The 17,303-nt window shown below is 37.9% G+C and overlaps 1 protein-coding gene across 5 annotated transcripts in view; it reads right to left on the bottom strand.

Moving 5' to 3' along the window:
• ktn1 (kinectin 1) overlaps positions 1-17,303 on the bottom strand; it is a 146,836-nt gene that overhangs the window by 33,968 nt on the left and 95,565 nt on the right. For all 5 annotated transcript variants that reach the window (XM_072568781.1, XM_072568784.1, XM_072568785.1 and 2 more), the window contains 13 exons: positions 16,465-16,533; positions 11,288-11,325; positions 11,114-11,204; positions 9,297-9,350; positions 9,003-9,040; positions 8,834-8,924; positions 7,945-8,013; positions 3,047-3,084; positions 2,882-2,972; positions 2,648-2,716; positions 1,248-1,288; positions 1,085-1,175; positions 918-986 (listed from right to left, as the gene is read on the bottom strand). In XM_072568781.1, coding sequence (XP_072424882.1) covers positions 918-986; positions 1,085-1,175; positions 1,248-1,288; positions 2,648-2,716; positions 2,882-2,972; positions 3,047-3,084; positions 7,945-8,013; positions 8,834-8,924; positions 9,003-9,040; positions 9,297-9,350; positions 11,114-11,204; positions 11,288-11,325; positions 16,465-16,533 — 849 coding nt within the window. The remainder of the gene's footprint in view (positions 1-917; positions 987-1,084; positions 1,176-1,247; positions 1,289-2,647; positions 2,717-2,881; positions 2,973-3,046; positions 3,085-7,944; positions 8,014-8,833; positions 8,925-9,002; positions 9,041-9,296; positions 9,351-11,113; positions 11,205-11,287; positions 11,326-16,464; positions 16,534-17,303) is intronic.

Here is a 17,303-nt window from a genome sequence, read left to right as displayed (position 1 = left end):
TTTTCAGCTATGTACAAGTTCGAACAAAACAACATTTATGGCATTTACGGGTGATGCAGATCACTTAGGGAAAGAAAAGAAAAAATATTTTTTATTGGGTGAGTGAAACAAATGTCAGAAGACCTTATCCTTTCTTTCCAAATTCACTTGTGCATGTAGGCATCGCTGGCTGGCCAACATGCATTGCCTGTCCTTAGTTAACCTTGAGGTGGTGGTGCAGAGCTGCTTTCTTGAACCCTTGCAGTCCATGTCTGTACTTAGACCTGTGATACCATTAAGGAGGGAATTTCAGTACTAAGACCCAGAGACAGTGAAGAAAGATGACTATATTGTCAAGTCAGGAAGATAAGAGGCTGGGAAGGGAATTGAAAGTGGTGTTCCCATTTATTTGCTACTCTCTCCCTTCTAGATGGAAGTGGTCATGGTTTGGAAGATGCTGTCTCAGGATCTTGTACATAATGTACACTGTGAAGTACTAAGCATCAGTGGTGGAGGGAGTGGATGTTTGTACATGTGGTGCCCATCAAGTGGGCTGCTTGACGCTGGATGGAGTCAAGTTTCTTGAGTGCTGTTGTAGCTGCACCCATTCAGGCAAGTGGGGAGCATTCCTTCAGATTCCTGACTTGTATTGTGGAGATAATGGACAGGTTTTGCAAAGTCAGGTGATGAGTTACTCACCATAAACTTCTTAGCATCTGACCGGCTCTTGAAACCACACTTTACATAGCAAGTCCAGTAGAGCTTCTTGTCAGCAGTTTATGAAATTTTGTATATCAATTTGATAGCCATTAGAATCTTTTTAAAATAAAAACCGTTGTACTACAGCTCAGTATTGAATACAAATAAATTCTGCAAACAAAGTTACTAAATAATACCAAGACAAATACAATTGCCGACCATTCATCTAAAAATCTTACTTGTTCATTGGTTTTCTCATGCAATTGCTGAATTTGAATTTTCAATCCTGCATTCTGATGCTGCAAATCCTTTATTTAAAACAAAAAAAAAAGAGAAATTTATTTTGGGAAATACCAACTACTTGCAGCTCAAACTTAATGCAGGAAGAGTCTAGTAATCAGATTACCTGCAGCTTTGTCACAAAGCTAGCAATTTCTTCTTTACTATCTGACAGGAGAGCCTTCAACTTATTAATTTCTTGTTCTTTTGCTTCAATCCTGCAAACAAAAGTAAAGTCAGATAATCTGCATATTACATTTGGAATATAAACTTACTTGAAGGATACTTACATAGCTTGTGATTCTTTAATCAGATTTGCTTTAGTAGAGACCTAAGAAGATGCAGAAATTCACAAAATATATGTTGAAATCCATTGTATAACATGGAAGCTTTTCCTAGCTTCAAAAAGCATGATAACCTGCAGACCGTTTTACAAAGTAAGAGAACATTTTTGGAGGGGGGAGAAGAAAAAAAAAAGGACTGTGCGACGCAGGTGGGGGGGTCAGACAAACCAAGAAATAATTGATAAGCCGAGAAATACAATCTAGCAGTATGGGAGAACATGACAAACATGAAAGAAGGCGGTCAATCTCCAAAATTGTTAAAATCAAATGTTGAATGCTGAAGGCTGTAAAGTACTTTCGGTGAAGATGACATTGTTTTTACAGCTTGCGTTGAGCTTCACCACAGCACTGCATCAATCCAAAAGTTAGAAGTGTTGGCATGGGAGCAGTGTGGTCTGTTGGAGTGGCAAACAACCGAAAGCTCAGGGTCAATTACAGACAGAGCATATGGGTGATTGTGTTTGCCAAACACAATCTACATTTTAGTCTTCCCAGTGTACACAAGACCATATTGCAAGCATCAAATACAGCAGACGAGATCGAATGATGTGCAGACGAATTGCTGCTTCACTTGGAAGGGGCACTTGGAGCCTTGGATTGTGAGGAAAGAGGACATGAAGAGGTTGCACTTTTTGTCACTGCAGATATACAGACTAGATGGGTTAGCTATCAGCAAAGTGGTGTAACACTAGTGTCTGGCACAAGGTCCAAATTGATAAAGAACCAGAACACTGCAATTTTGTTTTTTAAAAATTACACTTATCCCAAACAGAGTTTTTTAGTTAATTAAAACTTCTATGAAAAATAGGCCAGGAACAGTACAGCTAAAAAATACAGGTCAGCCAGGTGTGTGGATTTCTGCATACTATTAAGAGAATAAATAAGTGTAACATGCTCCATGGCAGATTTTTCAAAAATAATTTAAACTGATGTTTCTTTTCATTGGATACAGACCCAATAACAGCACTCAATTTTTACACAATTCTAAAACAACAAAATATTCCCAAAGCCCTTGATAAGACAATAGAACAAACACAGTCACAGAACATGACTGCTAATAGAGTGACTGATGGTCAAAGATGAGCTGAGCTTCAAGGCAATTTTGGACAGAGAGTAGCATAAGCTACCCAAGATAGTCCAGAGAAACAATTACAAAATTTAGGGATGAGGTGGCAAGTTTCACCAATTGGGTCTCCTGTCTCAGATTCAGAGAAACAAGAACAAGGATGGAAGTTGAGTGACAGTGCACATTGGGTTAGGTCCTCGAATCCTTCTCTGAATTTAACAAAACATTTTCAGTCTGCACTCCAAGAAAACAAATTTAAAATTCACTGGAGACAAATTACCTGCTCTGCTGTTAGAAGTTGGACATTTTCCACTTGCTTCTTGAGCAAATCATGATCATCTTGCAACTCCTTTATGCAATGACAAAATTATAGCATTATGCAATGGAAAAAAAATGGATCACAATGAAACAAGTCCAGTTAAATAGCACATGATTACTTCATGGCAATACAGCACTGCAGATTTAACAGAAATAAATCCATATTTCTTTGCAAATTAAAGAAAAATTCAACTACCTTAAATCTTTGCTCATTGTGTTCTAACTTGAGCAGCTCCTTTTCCAACTGGTCTTCAACTTTTTTGATCTTTGTATCCTTTACAACAAGGCTGCAGAAGAAATTATGCTTAGCAACCTAAGTCTTTAAAAAGGTTTATTTGAATTATTTTGATATAACACTTACGTTTCCTTCAGTTCTGCCACCATAGATACAGAATCAGCCTAAACAAAAAAAAAACGAAAAATAAAATCAATGATCTCAAAACTGCACAAGATATTTCGTCAACATACCAGATGGTTGAGGATCACTGATCAATTCAGCAGCTAATGAAAATATTTAGTTACATACAAAAATGGAAAAATATTCATCGTGAGGTTTTGGACAGGATTTTTCTGTGGCATTAAGAGAAATCAACTTCAGTGAAGTCTGCATTGCCTATTCTTCCAACTAGTGTAATAATTCATCCTCAAATCGTGAAACACAGAACTCGTAAAAATACTTTTTATCATCATAGGGAAATGTTGATTGTCAAGTTAGTCCAGTCAATTCTTTCAAAGTACTGTACATACAAAAAAAACCTTGTAAAATACTTGGAGCCATGCAGTATCAGAAATGTGGTCTTATTCGCATTGTCAGAAGAAAGATTGCACAGAAACAGTTATAGCTATTTTTGATACTTGAGTTCAGACTCACTGGAGGTGAAATCCTATTATTTGCTCTTGCTTGTGCCTAACAGGGCAAGGCATCGGGAAGCTTTTCATCATTAAAAGTGGAGTTTACTTTCCCGAGAATAGAGGTGTTGAGAAGATCCCACAAGTGTCATTTTCTGAAGATTTTGTCTTTTATAATACCAGCAGAGAAATGTTCAACCTCAGGATTCAGCATTTCCTTTTGTGATATTTTTGCAAGTCAGGTCTTAAATTGTCAGAGTGTTAACTTTTTAAAACCCAGTTTTTGGATCACCCTGCTTAAATTTTATGTTTGATCTCTATATTCTTTAACATTCAAACATAACCAAGAATGTCTCACCTATCCAAACACCTCAGGTGTCTTTTCCTGATTAATAAATGCAGGATTACAGTTCACCTTCACATTTAAAAATTTCATTGAAGTGGTCAATCTCCTGACAGAAAGTTCCTGGTTTCTTTTTCGAAAACTATGCAAGAGCTGATTTTATATTCTGTTTAGCCATCTTCAGTCAGAAGTGATAAGTGGATGATCCATCTTCTGCCTCCTCCAGCACCCCAGCAGCATAGATATCAGTCTTCAGCCAATTGGTTTCACTTCATAGAAGATCAATAAACAGTTGGAGACATTGGATACTACAAGGAGGTTATGTGCCCTGACAAGATTCTGGCAATAGTACTGAAGACTTGGGGTCCAGAACTTGTCCCTCCCTTAGGAAAGTTGTTCCGCATGTGTGACAGCACTGGCTTCGACCAGACAATGTGGAAAATTGCCCAGGTACTTTCTGTTCACAAAAGGACAAATCCAACTTGCCTGGATATTGCCCCATCAGAAAAGTGATGAAAGGTGTCATCAGTAGAGCTATCAAGTTGTACCTGCTCAGCAATAAACTGCTCACTAATGCCCACTTTGATTTCTGCTAGGGCCACTCAGCTCCTGCCCACATTATAGCTTTGTTTAAAACAGACAAAACAGCTAAATTCCAGGTGTGGCTACAGTGATAACACTCAATAGCAAGGCCACATTTTACTGGGCGATATCTTGCAGCCATAGCAAAGCTGGAATGAATGGGAATCACATCTTTGGCTTCTTCATCAACAACCTTCCCTCCAACGCAAGGTCACAAGTGGGGATGTTTCCTGTTGATTGCACAATGTTCAGCACCATTTGTAACTCATCAGATACTAAAACAGTCCACGTTCAAATGCAACAAGACCTGAATAATATCCAGTTTCAGCTGACAAGTGGCATATAATATTGGTGCCTCTCAAAATGTCAAGTAATAACCCTCTCCACTAACAAAAACTCTAACCAGCCCACCTGGACACACCACTGAATGACCATTATCAAATCCCTCACTATCAACATCCTGGGGGCATATCATTGAGCAGAAAATCAATTGACTCACCATAAACATACTGACTTCAAGATCAGATCGGAGGCTCGAAATGCTGGGCTTAGCAACTCATCTCCTGACTCCCCAAAACCTATCCACCATCTACAAATCAGGAGGAGTGTGATGGAATACTCCCCAGGTGGGTACAACTCCAACACGAAAAACTTGACATGATCCAGGACAAAAAAAAAGTTACCCACTTAATTGGTACCAAATCCAATCCCTTCACCAAAGCTCAGCCACAACAGTGCATGCTATCTACAAGATGCACTGCAGAAATTTAAAAGATCCTGAGATAGCACCATCTATGATGTGGAGAAGCCAGTCTTGGACTGAGGTGGACCAAGTTAAAAATCACAACACCAGGTTATAGTCTAACATATTTGTTTGGAAGCACTGGCTTTCAAGAGCAGGACTCCAAGAACTTGGTGCTTCCAAATAAACCTGGTGGACTAAAACCTGGCGTTGAGATTCTTTTTTTTTTTTAAAAACTTAGTCCATCTAGAAGGAGAAGGGCAGATGTACCAGAACACTACCACTTGCAGGTCCCCCTCCAAACCTCTCACCATCCTGACTTGAAGATATATTACATTTCCTTCACTGTAGCGGGGTGAAAATCCCATAATTGCCTCCCTTAGGGCATGGTGAGTCTACCTACAGTGGTAGAAGGAGGCAGTTTGCCACCAGCTTCTCAAAGATAGCTAGGAATGGACAATAAATGCTGGCCATCAGCCTCTGTACCACAAGTGAATAAAAAGTTTGGGCTTCCCTCCTGTTAAGAAGTCGAAGGCACATCGTGTACCTTTAAGAGAGAGTAAATTGAGTGCTGACAGAAACAGTCTCAGCATATAGTGGAAAATTGAAAATATGTATCATTTGTTTGTGAAAGAGAGACCAGAGTTGGTTGCTGTTTTGACAACAATTCAAATTTAACCAGTTTAAATTATGCACCAGGATACTAAAACTCAATTGAATTTGAATTTATTGTTGTGCCAACATCAAACCAAAAAGTTCTCTCCCCAAATACTGTCACTCATTTTAACAGTTTACGAGACGAGATGAGCTTTCTTGGGTGTTTGGTTCAATACACAAAAAGGTTCACCACTATGATGTAACACTAACACGAGCTTTGTCCAATTCCTTCTGAACAAGAGTCTCAGCTTTTTCATTTTGAAGTTTGATTTTCTAATTTAGAACTCAACCTATCCTGTTTGTTTGCTGTGGAAGAAACAGTTTGTCACAGCTAAATCTTATGTTTTAAAGCAGTCTCTCCATTTATCCATTAGTCTGGAATCTTGCTGCTACACTGTTTCAATACCTAGGACTTTGGATCGGTTTTAATAAAAACTTTATCACAGACCCCATCAGGCAGGCAAAAGTGATGACTGCAGATGCTAGAAATCAGAGTCTAGATTAGAGTGGTGCTGGAAAAGCACAGCAAGTCAAGCAGCATCCGAGCAGCAGGAAAATTAACATTTCAGGCAAGAGCCTTTCATCAGGAATGAGGCAGGGAGTCTCCGGGGTAGAGAGATAAATGGTGATGGTGGTGATGATGATGGGAAGAGAGCTAGGGAGAAGGTAGCCAAGAGTACAATAGGTCAGAGAGGAGGGTGGAGTGGATGGGTGGAAAGGAAGATTGGCAGGTAGGACAGGTCATGAGGATGGTGCTGAGTTGGAAGGTTGGAACTGGGGTGGGGAGGGTGGGGGAGAAAATGAGAAAACTGGTGAAGTCCACATTGATGCCCTGGGGTTGAAGTCTTATGGAGGTGGATGATGAGGCGTTCTTCCTCCAGGCATCGGGTGGTTAGGGAGTGGCAGTGGAGGAGGCCCAGGACCTGCACGTCCTCAGCAGAGTGGGAGGAGGAGTTGAAGTGTTCGGCCATGGGGTGATGGGGTTGATTGGTGCAGGTGTCCCAGAGATGTTCCCTAAAGCGCTCTGCGAGAGGGCGTCTAGTCTCCCCAATGTAAAGGAGCACCGGCTACAATAAATGACTAATCACTGACCAGTTTGGTTTTAACTCTGTCTGAGGCTGGAGTATCTTTCCAACTTCAGACATTTCTGAAGTGAAACCAATGTCTTTTACAATGGAGGCAGAAGGAACGGCTAAGGTGGTAAATAACTCAGCTTTACGAAGGAGGTTACGCTATCCAGGCAATTGTAAAAGGAACAGCCAGTGTAATCACCAGAAGGAGTTAAAGCTGATAAGCGAGAGAAGCTGGTAAGGCTGTTTGGACAGGATCTAGTTCAGTAGAATTCCCAGGGATTACTGTATCAAATGTCTAATGTTATGTTCGCTTTCACTTTATTGTCTATTTGTTTTACTGAAAGTAAATCTCAGGAATGTGTTACTCTGTCCTTGAAATAAATGTTCAAATGTGAAGCTCTGAAGATTCACCAGACTTTAAATGCTCACTCTACTTGGTCCCTAAAAAGGTGTTGCCTTTCCAGCCCTGCCTTTGTCACGACTCCCCTTCCATCCCCTCTTACTGACCCTTCATTCCAGCTACCAATCTGATTCATTCCTCCCTTCAAACAACCAGGTCATACACACCATTTGTATTCACCTACCACAACCTAACCCATTCCACCACTCTCCCCACCCATAAGCCTGCAGCTCCCCCTACCCCAACTCCATTCATGAAAAAAAAAGGTTATACTCAAAACAGCAACTTCTCCACCTCCTGATGCTGCCTGGCTTGCTGTGCTCTTCTAGCCTCCTGCTAGTCTACTTTAGATTCCAGCTTCTGCAGTTATTTTGTGTCTCGAGAAAAAATAAGCCAGAATAGTAAAATGGATAACAATACTGTAAGTTAACCCATAACTGTAGAACATGACAGTGAAAGGCATAAGCTGATCAAAAAGAAAGTTGGTTCAAAATTTGGAAGTGGGGGTTTTAAAAAAGCCAATATTTCCACATGAAGTTGAGCGAAAACTACGTGCAATGCTTGGGATATAACCAAGTTCCAGATTCCTAGAAGAAATTGATCACGTACTTACTTGCTTACTAATGTCTAAATGTAACTGGTGAATCTGCAATTTCAATCCATCATTTTCTTGCAGAATGCCCTGTTAAAACCAAAAACGACACTTAAGTTCCTGTCAGAATACATTAAAAACTAGCAAAGGACACTACTTTGAAGTCAAGTCCTTGATTTTAATTCTAATTTACATGGTAAATAAACAATATCCAAGTTAGGATGCGTCGAGATGATTTGGACAGAAGAATTCGAAAGTGACACCTTGTTTCCAGGAACACAGAAATGATTGACAATTTCAAAGTGCTTTTCATGTCCACAAATCAAAGTCATGACATGCTAAATGAGAAATTTGATGTCTGAACTATGAATGGCGTACATATACAAAATCACAATAAACTGACCAAAACTTTCTTAATTATATTAATACTTGCTAAATTAAAATTTCTATGTGTACAGCATGTCAAATACTGTCAAAATGAAGTCTCATTAAGAATGACAATGTTAAGTTTGATTAAAAAATTAAAAGCACAGAATCTTGATTTTAAAAGTTAAGAATGCATAATTTATATCATTTATCTACTACCCAAAATCCAAAAAAGGCAGCTACTGATTTTTTAAAACAGCCTTTCTGAACAGAAAGAAGCAATATAAAGATTAAAGTCCATGTCAGAGTCAGATGTACAATGCAAGTGTCAATATGGAGTGTCACAGATTCAAGTTCTCAATTTCAGAATGATGGTCAGAAAGGAACATGACATGCATCATCCCATTCAAGTTGAAAAAGCCACGGTTCATGTCAGACATCAGATTACCAATTTGTTTAAAATGCGAACTGAAAATTTATATCCGCTTTCTCATTTCTTTTTAATACAAAATTAGATTGTTAGTGGCTTTGCTTATTTGGTTACCTGAATTTCACGCATCTTGCTAGCAGCTGCTTCACTACTGTCTGTTAATGCAGCTTTCAGAGAGGTAATTTCTTGTTCTTGCATACTAATTCTTCAATAAAAAGAAAACAAAAGTCAGTGGAAGCACATATCTTATTAACATTTCAACATATTGGGAAAAAATACTTACACTTTCTCAAGATCATCCAGTTTTGGTGCAGTAGAAACCTATGAATTTAGAATGCAGTTGCATTAAAATTCAGTGCTTCAATCTAGTACTATGGAGACTTGGTTTTCTGTCATGCGCCTTTACATTCATACAATAATCATTGCAGTCAGACAATCTTGCCCAAGTAAAAAAAGATAAAGTGTGCTGGCAGATGAGGATCAAATATGGAACAGTAATGAATTAAGACTCCTTCAGCATCCAATACATTAGAAATCTCCATTAGTTAGAACTAAAGCATTGGAGATAATTCATTACCTGTTGAGCATTTTTTGCTTGCTCGCTGAGTAGTTCCTTTTCCTTTTGTAAATCCTTTGAAGATAATAACATTTTAGATATATTGTGCTGTTTAAGCATGAAACTTGACAAAACCAAGTTACAATCAAATAATTTCATGAACATGAAAACCACAGGAATCACAGAATCCAGGGTGTGAAAGCAGACCATTCAAGTACCCACTGACCCACTGAAGAACATCCCACCCAGACCCACACCCTGTCCTATCCCTGTAACCCTGCAGAATGCAGTCTGCTTATGGTTAGTCATGGCAAAAAAATTGAAGTATAGAAATCAAAATTCACCAAGATTAACTTTGCACTTTTTTAAAATACTGCAACCAAATGATCAAAGTGTGAAACAAGAGAGATTGCTGAAACTCAAATTAATTTTGCAAACAGTTCAGATTTTAGCCTTGAAATACAATGCCAACTGGCCAATAAGCATAACAAAATACTAATGACATGCTGGTGGCCAGTGGGGTGTGTGGAGCAATGACAATGGACAAAAGGAACTAGAACACTCAGCAAGTGTTCAAAATATTGACAAGTAGTGAGGAACTGGAGCATACTGTACTTATTGTGTCTCATGGTGGAAAAATTGCTATAAAAAAAGGTAACCAGGCATAAAATATAGGCCAAACGTAAGATCAAAGCCTTCTGGTTTTACGGCCCAAACTAATCTAAACTCAGACTAACAGATTAGAAAATGCTTCGAGATAAGAGGTTGCCACTCAAGCAGAGTAGAGTAATGTTTTGAGATGGTTTAATTTTGTAACAAAGTATTAGGCAAACATACTTCTCTCAGTTCTATTGTTATTTTGAGTATTAATGTATTGTAGCCATCAGTTATTGTATGTTACACACGGTTCTTATAGTTAAAAAGGATATTGACAGATGCAAATAGTCTAGAAAATGTCAAGCCAAAAAAAGTGTTGGGGTAGTTGGGACAATATTAAATCACCTCAGGGTGACATGGTAATTTGCCTGTGTGATAATTAACAATTTTTCACATTGATTGGTACCAAGCTAATGAAGTTAATAAGAAGGACAAAGTATGAAGAAAAACCAATGTGATTAACATTTCAAGGAACAAACCAGGAAATGGTAGGAAGCGATATCAGTAAGCTAACCCACATTTTTTTTCCAATAGCAGCAACTGGACACAGACTACTGAGCCTGAAACTAACCATGTGCTGGAAAATCAATTAAATTTAGGATGCCATGCACAACTAGTGGCTAGAAAAAAAAATACATGTAATCGCAAGGGGTTGGTGCACAGAGAAGACAGATGGACAACTTCAGTCACCACAGGAGAACAATGGAGGTGTGCCCAGTCAATGAGAAACAAACTAGTGTCTGAAGTGGGAGATAGAAGATCACTAACTTTGTTGATTATGACTCTGAGAAGTACAAAATAAAAGTTTATGAAACATGCGAAAACATACATGCATCCAAAAGAGGAGTGTTGAACTAAGATTAAAATTTAAATTCTAAGACTCAAGTTGAGTGACCACAATTTCCTGGGAAGCAGGGAAGATAATTAAAGTCAAAAAAAGCAACAGAGGAGACTGAAATAATATGGCAATTTATTGCAGAGAGAAAATAGTGAGGTAAGTAATGCAGATGGGACTGGCAGGAAAAGGAAAGCCTGACACAACACAGAAAAGCCACAGCTGCAAGAGACTTAAAACAAGTTCAAAGTGTAATTAGTAGATGGTGGAAGTAATGATTCAGCATTGTGGCAACTGCAAGCACCCTGTGTATGTCACTTTACAAATAAGGAAGTTAAGACAGTACCTGTATTATTTTCTCATTGCTTTCTATTGCACACAACTTTGACTCCAATAGACTTTGAATGAAGTTAATTTTTTCATTCTTCTCATTGATTCTACAGTTGAAGAAGTCAGTTTTAATACATGTAAAAATTAGACCCAGAAATATATTATGATCACTCAATTATTTAATACTTACATTTTCTGTAGTTTTGATACCATGGATGCAGAAGCAACCTAAAAACGGTTAAAGGACAGAAAATGCTGCTGCATTATTTAACAGTAAAACGCTAGATGTTGGGCAAGTATGATCTGTCAATCAAATAAAGCCACTAACTTTAAAAAAAGTCAAAAAGTAACTTCAGTATTTGAATTTTCTTAACAAGGCAAACAGAAAACATGGTTGTTGAAACAGCACAACCATGGCTCAGCTGGTAACTCACTCCTGAATTCAAATCTCAATTCAGGGCTTGAGTGAAGAAAAACAAGGTCACACTGAGGAAAGTACAACATTTCAGATGAAACATTAAATGGAAACCAAACCAGCCTTCTCAGAGAAATGTGAAAAGATTGTAAAAAGAAAAGCAGGGAGCCACCTCTCGTGTCTCAGTCAATATTGAACTCTCTCAAAAACAACAAAAAAACCTGGTCATAACAACACTGTTGCTTGGAAGTAATTTGCCAAGAATAAGTTAGCTGCTGCCTTTCCTAAATTACACAAGTGATCTTGCTTCACAAGTACTTAATTGGTAGTGAAGTACTTTGTGATGCTTTGGCGATTGAGAGAAATCAATTTCTTTTTAAAAAAATGGAGATTGTGAGAAATCAAATTTTTTTCAAAACTATAAAATGCCAGAACAAAATCCAACTTAAACGTGACAATAGTTAGGGCTCAAAATGAACAAGTTGGACCAGTTCAATGATGTCTTTCACTTTCCATCATTTCAACTCAAGGTTTTTATAAATTTTCAAATTTCTCATTTGTACCAACAGACAAAATAGAAATCTAGAAATTAATAACGCAAATGAATAGTGAGGGTGGATTATTAAAGGGAAACTCTTGCTTGACCAATCTCATTAAATTCGTTCAATGTAACAGGGAGAGTGTAATTCAGTAAAAGCCTTCAAAAACATCTTCAATTGTGTGTCCCACAATAAAATAATGAATAAGGTCCAAGAACAGACAGTTAAGGAGTAATTTGTAAAATGGAACGCCAAATGGTTTTAGGACAGTGATTAGTGTGAAAATCCAGTGCAGTTATTCTGAAGATTAGAAAATAAGCAACCGTGCCCCATAAGGATCAGTGCTGTTCTCTCAATTTTAAGTCATATTTTGCAGCTTTTGAATCAACCTATTTCTAAATTTGCAGATGACACCAAACGCAGTGAAAGAGAATGTCAAGACTGAGCAGTGATATGGAGGAGCTAGTGTTGGACCAGTGTGGACAAAGTTTTTAAAAAAAAACACACCACCAGGTTATAGTCCAACAGGTTTATTTGGAAGCACTAGTTTTCGGAGCGCTACTCCTTCATTAGGTAGCTGTGGAGCAGGATCATAAGATAATTTATAGCCAAAGATCATAGTGTCAAACAACTGATGCGATATACTGAACAAACCTAAATTGCTGCTAACTCTTTCATCTTCCAAAATGGGTACAGATTTCAGTTCATCAATATGTAAATCCAGAATTTCTTTCCAGTCAAATTCTTGAGATAACTTAAGGTTTTATATTTTAAAAAAAAGTGACATCTCAGTTCAGACAATGCATTAAAAAGGTGAGAGGTTTTAGATTAGAGTAGATTCCCTTCAGAATAGAAACAGGCTCCTTGGCCCAACAAGCCCACACCGACCCGCTGAAGAGCAACCCACCCAGATCCATTCCTCTACCCTATATTGACTCCTGACTAACACACCTAACACTATGGGCAATTTAGCAAACCTGCACACCTTTGGATTGTGGGAGGAAACTGGAGCACCCGGAGGAAACCCATGCAGGTTAGAGAACACTGAGCAGGACATCTACTTTCCAAATGAATAAGTGATAGTTAAGTTCAGCACAAATAGATGTGAGGCAGCTTATTTCAGGAGGAAGAATTGAGAGGTTACTTAATATTTAGATGGCGAAAGTTCAAGTAGGATGGAAGAACAAAGTCATCTACAAATGCAATAATCACTAAAAATTGGGGCAGACACTAGCAAAACAGTGTTTGTTCTTTAAAAAGAAATCAAAGCACTAGTTTTTTTTCTGAAAATGGGATAAAAATGAAAAATAAAATAGGCAATTTTTTTTTTGAAATGATAATTGGGCACCACTGGCTGTGCCAGAATTTACTGGCTGAGAAAACAGTCCCAAATTACCTTCTTGAGAAACCAAGCCTCTGTGCAGTATACACATTCTTTTCAGTTTACATATTATTTGGTTCAATAATACGTAAATCCCAGAACTTCTGTTGAGTCACATTTGAGATAACGCAAGGTTTTATAAAAAAGGTGACATGTCAGCTCAGACAATTAAAGATGTGAGGTTAGAGCCGGTTTGTATCCCAATCTTGAGTCAGACTGGTGCTATTTCCAAAGGAGGGATTTATAAAATCTTACATTGATTGACTGCCTGTGGACCTGTATGCTTTTTGAACAAAACAGAATGTATCTGCAATTACAATTCCTCACGCATGCACACCAGAAAAAAGAAGGATGGGGTGAAAACCGCTGCAATTGCCAGGCAGATTACACTGTCAACATTCTTGTAAGTGAATGTTTACCAATCCCAGGTCCTAATGGAATTCAGTCTAGCATCTAAAAAGTAGCTGACAAATTAGTAGATGCACTGGGATTTTCAAAATTCTCAAGTTTACAAAACTACTTCCAAACTTAATGGGACTATGTTGATAAAAATGAGTAGACAAAAAAATTGACAGATCGTTTAAAATGGAAAAGATGTTAAATCGTCCACTTTGTCAGGAAGAACAGGAAAGCAGCATATTCAAGTTTAAAAAGATTGGACAACTCAGATACATAAGAATCTGCTTGCCCTGATGCATAAATCACAAAAGCAAGCAAGCACATTCACAAGCAATTCACAAGGCAACTGGAATTTTAGCTTTTTTCTGCAAGGGGAATTACAAAGCAGCAAATGTTTGCTCAGAGTTACATGAAGCATTGCAAGAACCACATATGGAGTAGTGTATAGTTTTGGCCTTGCTTAACAACAATTATGAGTAGTAGTGCAGACAAGCTTCACTCAAGCTGATTCCTTGGATAACAGGTGGATCCTGCTACCAGCACAGTTTGAAAGAATGAAAAAGTGATTTTATTGCAACATACAGGATCATAGGAGGAGTCAACCGCTTTCAAAAGAGACTAGGGTTTCTTTAATAATCAAAAGGGGTCCTCCATCTGATCACAAGCCTAGGAGATTTCCTTTCTGAAAGGGTCAGTCGTCTGAGAGGTCTTTTCCAAAGAAAAGTGAATACATTACACTGATCTTTAAAAACTATTGTTTTACAAACACAAAGTGAACTATTTACTCACTCAATTTTTTTAAAATTAGCACAATTTGAAATATTTTTATTCATTCACAGGATGAGGGCATCACTGGCACCAGCATTTATTGTCCATCTTTAATTGCCCACAGGACAGTTAAGAGTCAACCACATTACTGTGGATCTGGAGTCATCTGTTGGCCAGACCAGATAAGGATAGCAGTTTTCCTCCCTGAACGAAATTTGTGAACTATGTGATTTTTTTTCTGACAATGAATTGATGGCCACCATTAGACTCCCAATTCCAGATTTGAAAAACAAATTTGAATTCAAAATCCACCATCTGCCACAGCAGGATTCGAACAGTGGGTATCTGGATTAAGAGTCCAGCAATAATACCACTAGGCCATCATCTCCTCATTTGCTTGGATATCCAGATTTCAGCCAAGGAGGCATGACTCAGGTACTGGATCACCAGAAATTTCCACTATAGTTTGAGTGACTGTCCATGCACATATATAACTACAAGGTTTCACCCGTTATACTACAGTACACAAAATTCACAAAGGGACTTAACCTTTTAGTAACCAATAATCAGTTTTTGTTGCATAAATTTTCTGGTCAAATCTGTGGTAACTAAATGGGGAAGACAAACTATACAAAGAGATATCCTTATTCAGAAAGTTTAAAAAGCTAACATGAATCTGGATAATGCTCTTATTCAACAGTTGCTTGACATTAGCTGAAAATATGTCAAACGTCAAACACCAAACCTGCGTTTAAAACAAAACTTTCATTCCAGTAGTAACTGTTCTTAAATCAGTTGAGTATTCATGAGGAGACAGGAAAAGCATCCAATAGCACTTCAGTTTTTAAACATATATGACTGCTCCAACCAGCATAGAAACACGTTATGCCAAAGCAAAAATTCAGGACCTAAAGCAGAGCTTTTTCAAACATTTGCCTTTAAATCAGTGGGTCACTCATGACCACCACTCGTGTGAAATATTAAAACTATAATACTTCACTAATATGGAGAAGGCTAGATATGTAAATGAGTATAGTTTTTAAACCAAATAACTACAAGTCAGGTCACAAGTAACTATGCACATTAAGTCAGCATCAGTATTTATTTTTGTTCTTTTCTGCAGAATGAATGCCAAAAAAATAATTTGGCCATTAAATAATTACAAACTCAATTATATAATAACAGTGCTCTGATAAATTTGACATTTTTTAAAATCAACCTGTTCAGACATGATACACTTTGTGAAGTGGAGATCGTGTCTAATAGATTTTTTTTGAGATAACTAGGTGTGTAAACAAGGACTGCATGAAGGCTTTTGATAAAGGTCTCACATGGCAATTTAGACGAGCAATAGAAATGTCACAGCATACAAGATTATGGGACAAGTGCTGGCAAGTTAAGAACAGGTGGATGATTTATGACACGCACAAACAATGGGCCAAAGGGTCTCTTTCTGTGTTGTAAAATCAGATTCTAAAACATAATGATCTCTGAATCAGTTGGGTCTTGAACCAGTGCTTTCTTGCTTAGTGGGAGATACACTACCCTTAACAGCTATGCTCATATCTGTAATTTCTCTTCTCTAGTGAAGAAAACTAATTGGTGAAACTAGAATGTCTTAATTTCTTTGTTTTGAGGCAGGTGCTGGTTCTCGTGAAAACTAGTTTGTTCATAACTGGCAGCTTTTATTTCTGTCTATTAATTTATGATTGGCAACATATCTTACAGTTACATAAAAGGTGAAGCAGTATAGCTAAGTGCTTATTTATGCTAGACTGACAGACATTTAGTCTGTTTTGTGTGGTTTGAAAAGTAAACCTTATTTAAACTGGTCTAGTAAACAAATCAACTATATCTTATCTTACCTGTTCATCATTTTTCATTTGAAGCTCTTGAATTTCTTGGTTTAAGTTTCTATTTTCCTCCCGCAAATTCTTGAAAGTGGAGTATAAGATACAAAACATACGATTTAGTCAGTTTATATACCCAATATAGCATTGTAAGGGCTAGAAATTTCTGGGTTCAATCAATATGGATCTGACATATTAAAATCACTTTTATAACTGAAGGATATTCTTAACACAGGTGCAAAGTGAGCCCACTTCATTATGCATGGCCATATATTGTCAGTAAAATCGGATGTAATGGTGTTACAGTTAAACAAAGGTAATTATGAGGCCATGAGAGAGGAACTGATGAAAATAGACTGGAATCAGAGCCTAGCAGGGAAGATAGTACAGCAAAAATGGCAGGAGTTTGTGGGTATAATTGAGGACTAGTACAGAGGTTCATCCCCAAGAAAAGAAAGATTATCCGGGGAGAGATTAGACAGCCATGGCTGACAAAGGAAGTCAGGAAATGTATCAAAGAGAAAGAGAGATCCTATAAAGTGGCCAAGAGCAGTGGGAAATCAGAAGATTGGGAAGACTACAAAAACAGAGGATAACAAAGAGAAATAAGGAAGGAGAGGATCAAATATGAAGGTAAAATAGAATACAATGGGGAAGGGGATGAAGGTGATAGGTCAAGGAGGAGAGGGTGGAGTGGATAGGTGGAAAAGAAGATAGGCAGGTAAGACAAGTCATGGAGACAGTAACTGAGCTGGAAGTTTGGAACTAGGGTGAGGTGAGGGAAGGGGAAGTGAGGAAACTGTTGAAATCCACATTGATGCCCTGGAGTTGAAGTGTTCCGAGGCGGAAGATGA

The sequence above is a fragment of the Chiloscyllium punctatum genome, chromosome 4 (assembly GCF_047496795.1).
Source record: "Chiloscyllium punctatum isolate Juve2018m chromosome 4, sChiPun1.3, whole genome shotgun sequence".
Classification (NCBI taxonomy): Eukaryota; Metazoa; Chordata; class Chondrichthyes; order Orectolobiformes; family Hemiscylliidae; genus Chiloscyllium; species Chiloscyllium punctatum.
Note: the sequence above shows the minus strand (reverse complement) of the source record. Positions and strands in the feature narration are given on the sequence as shown.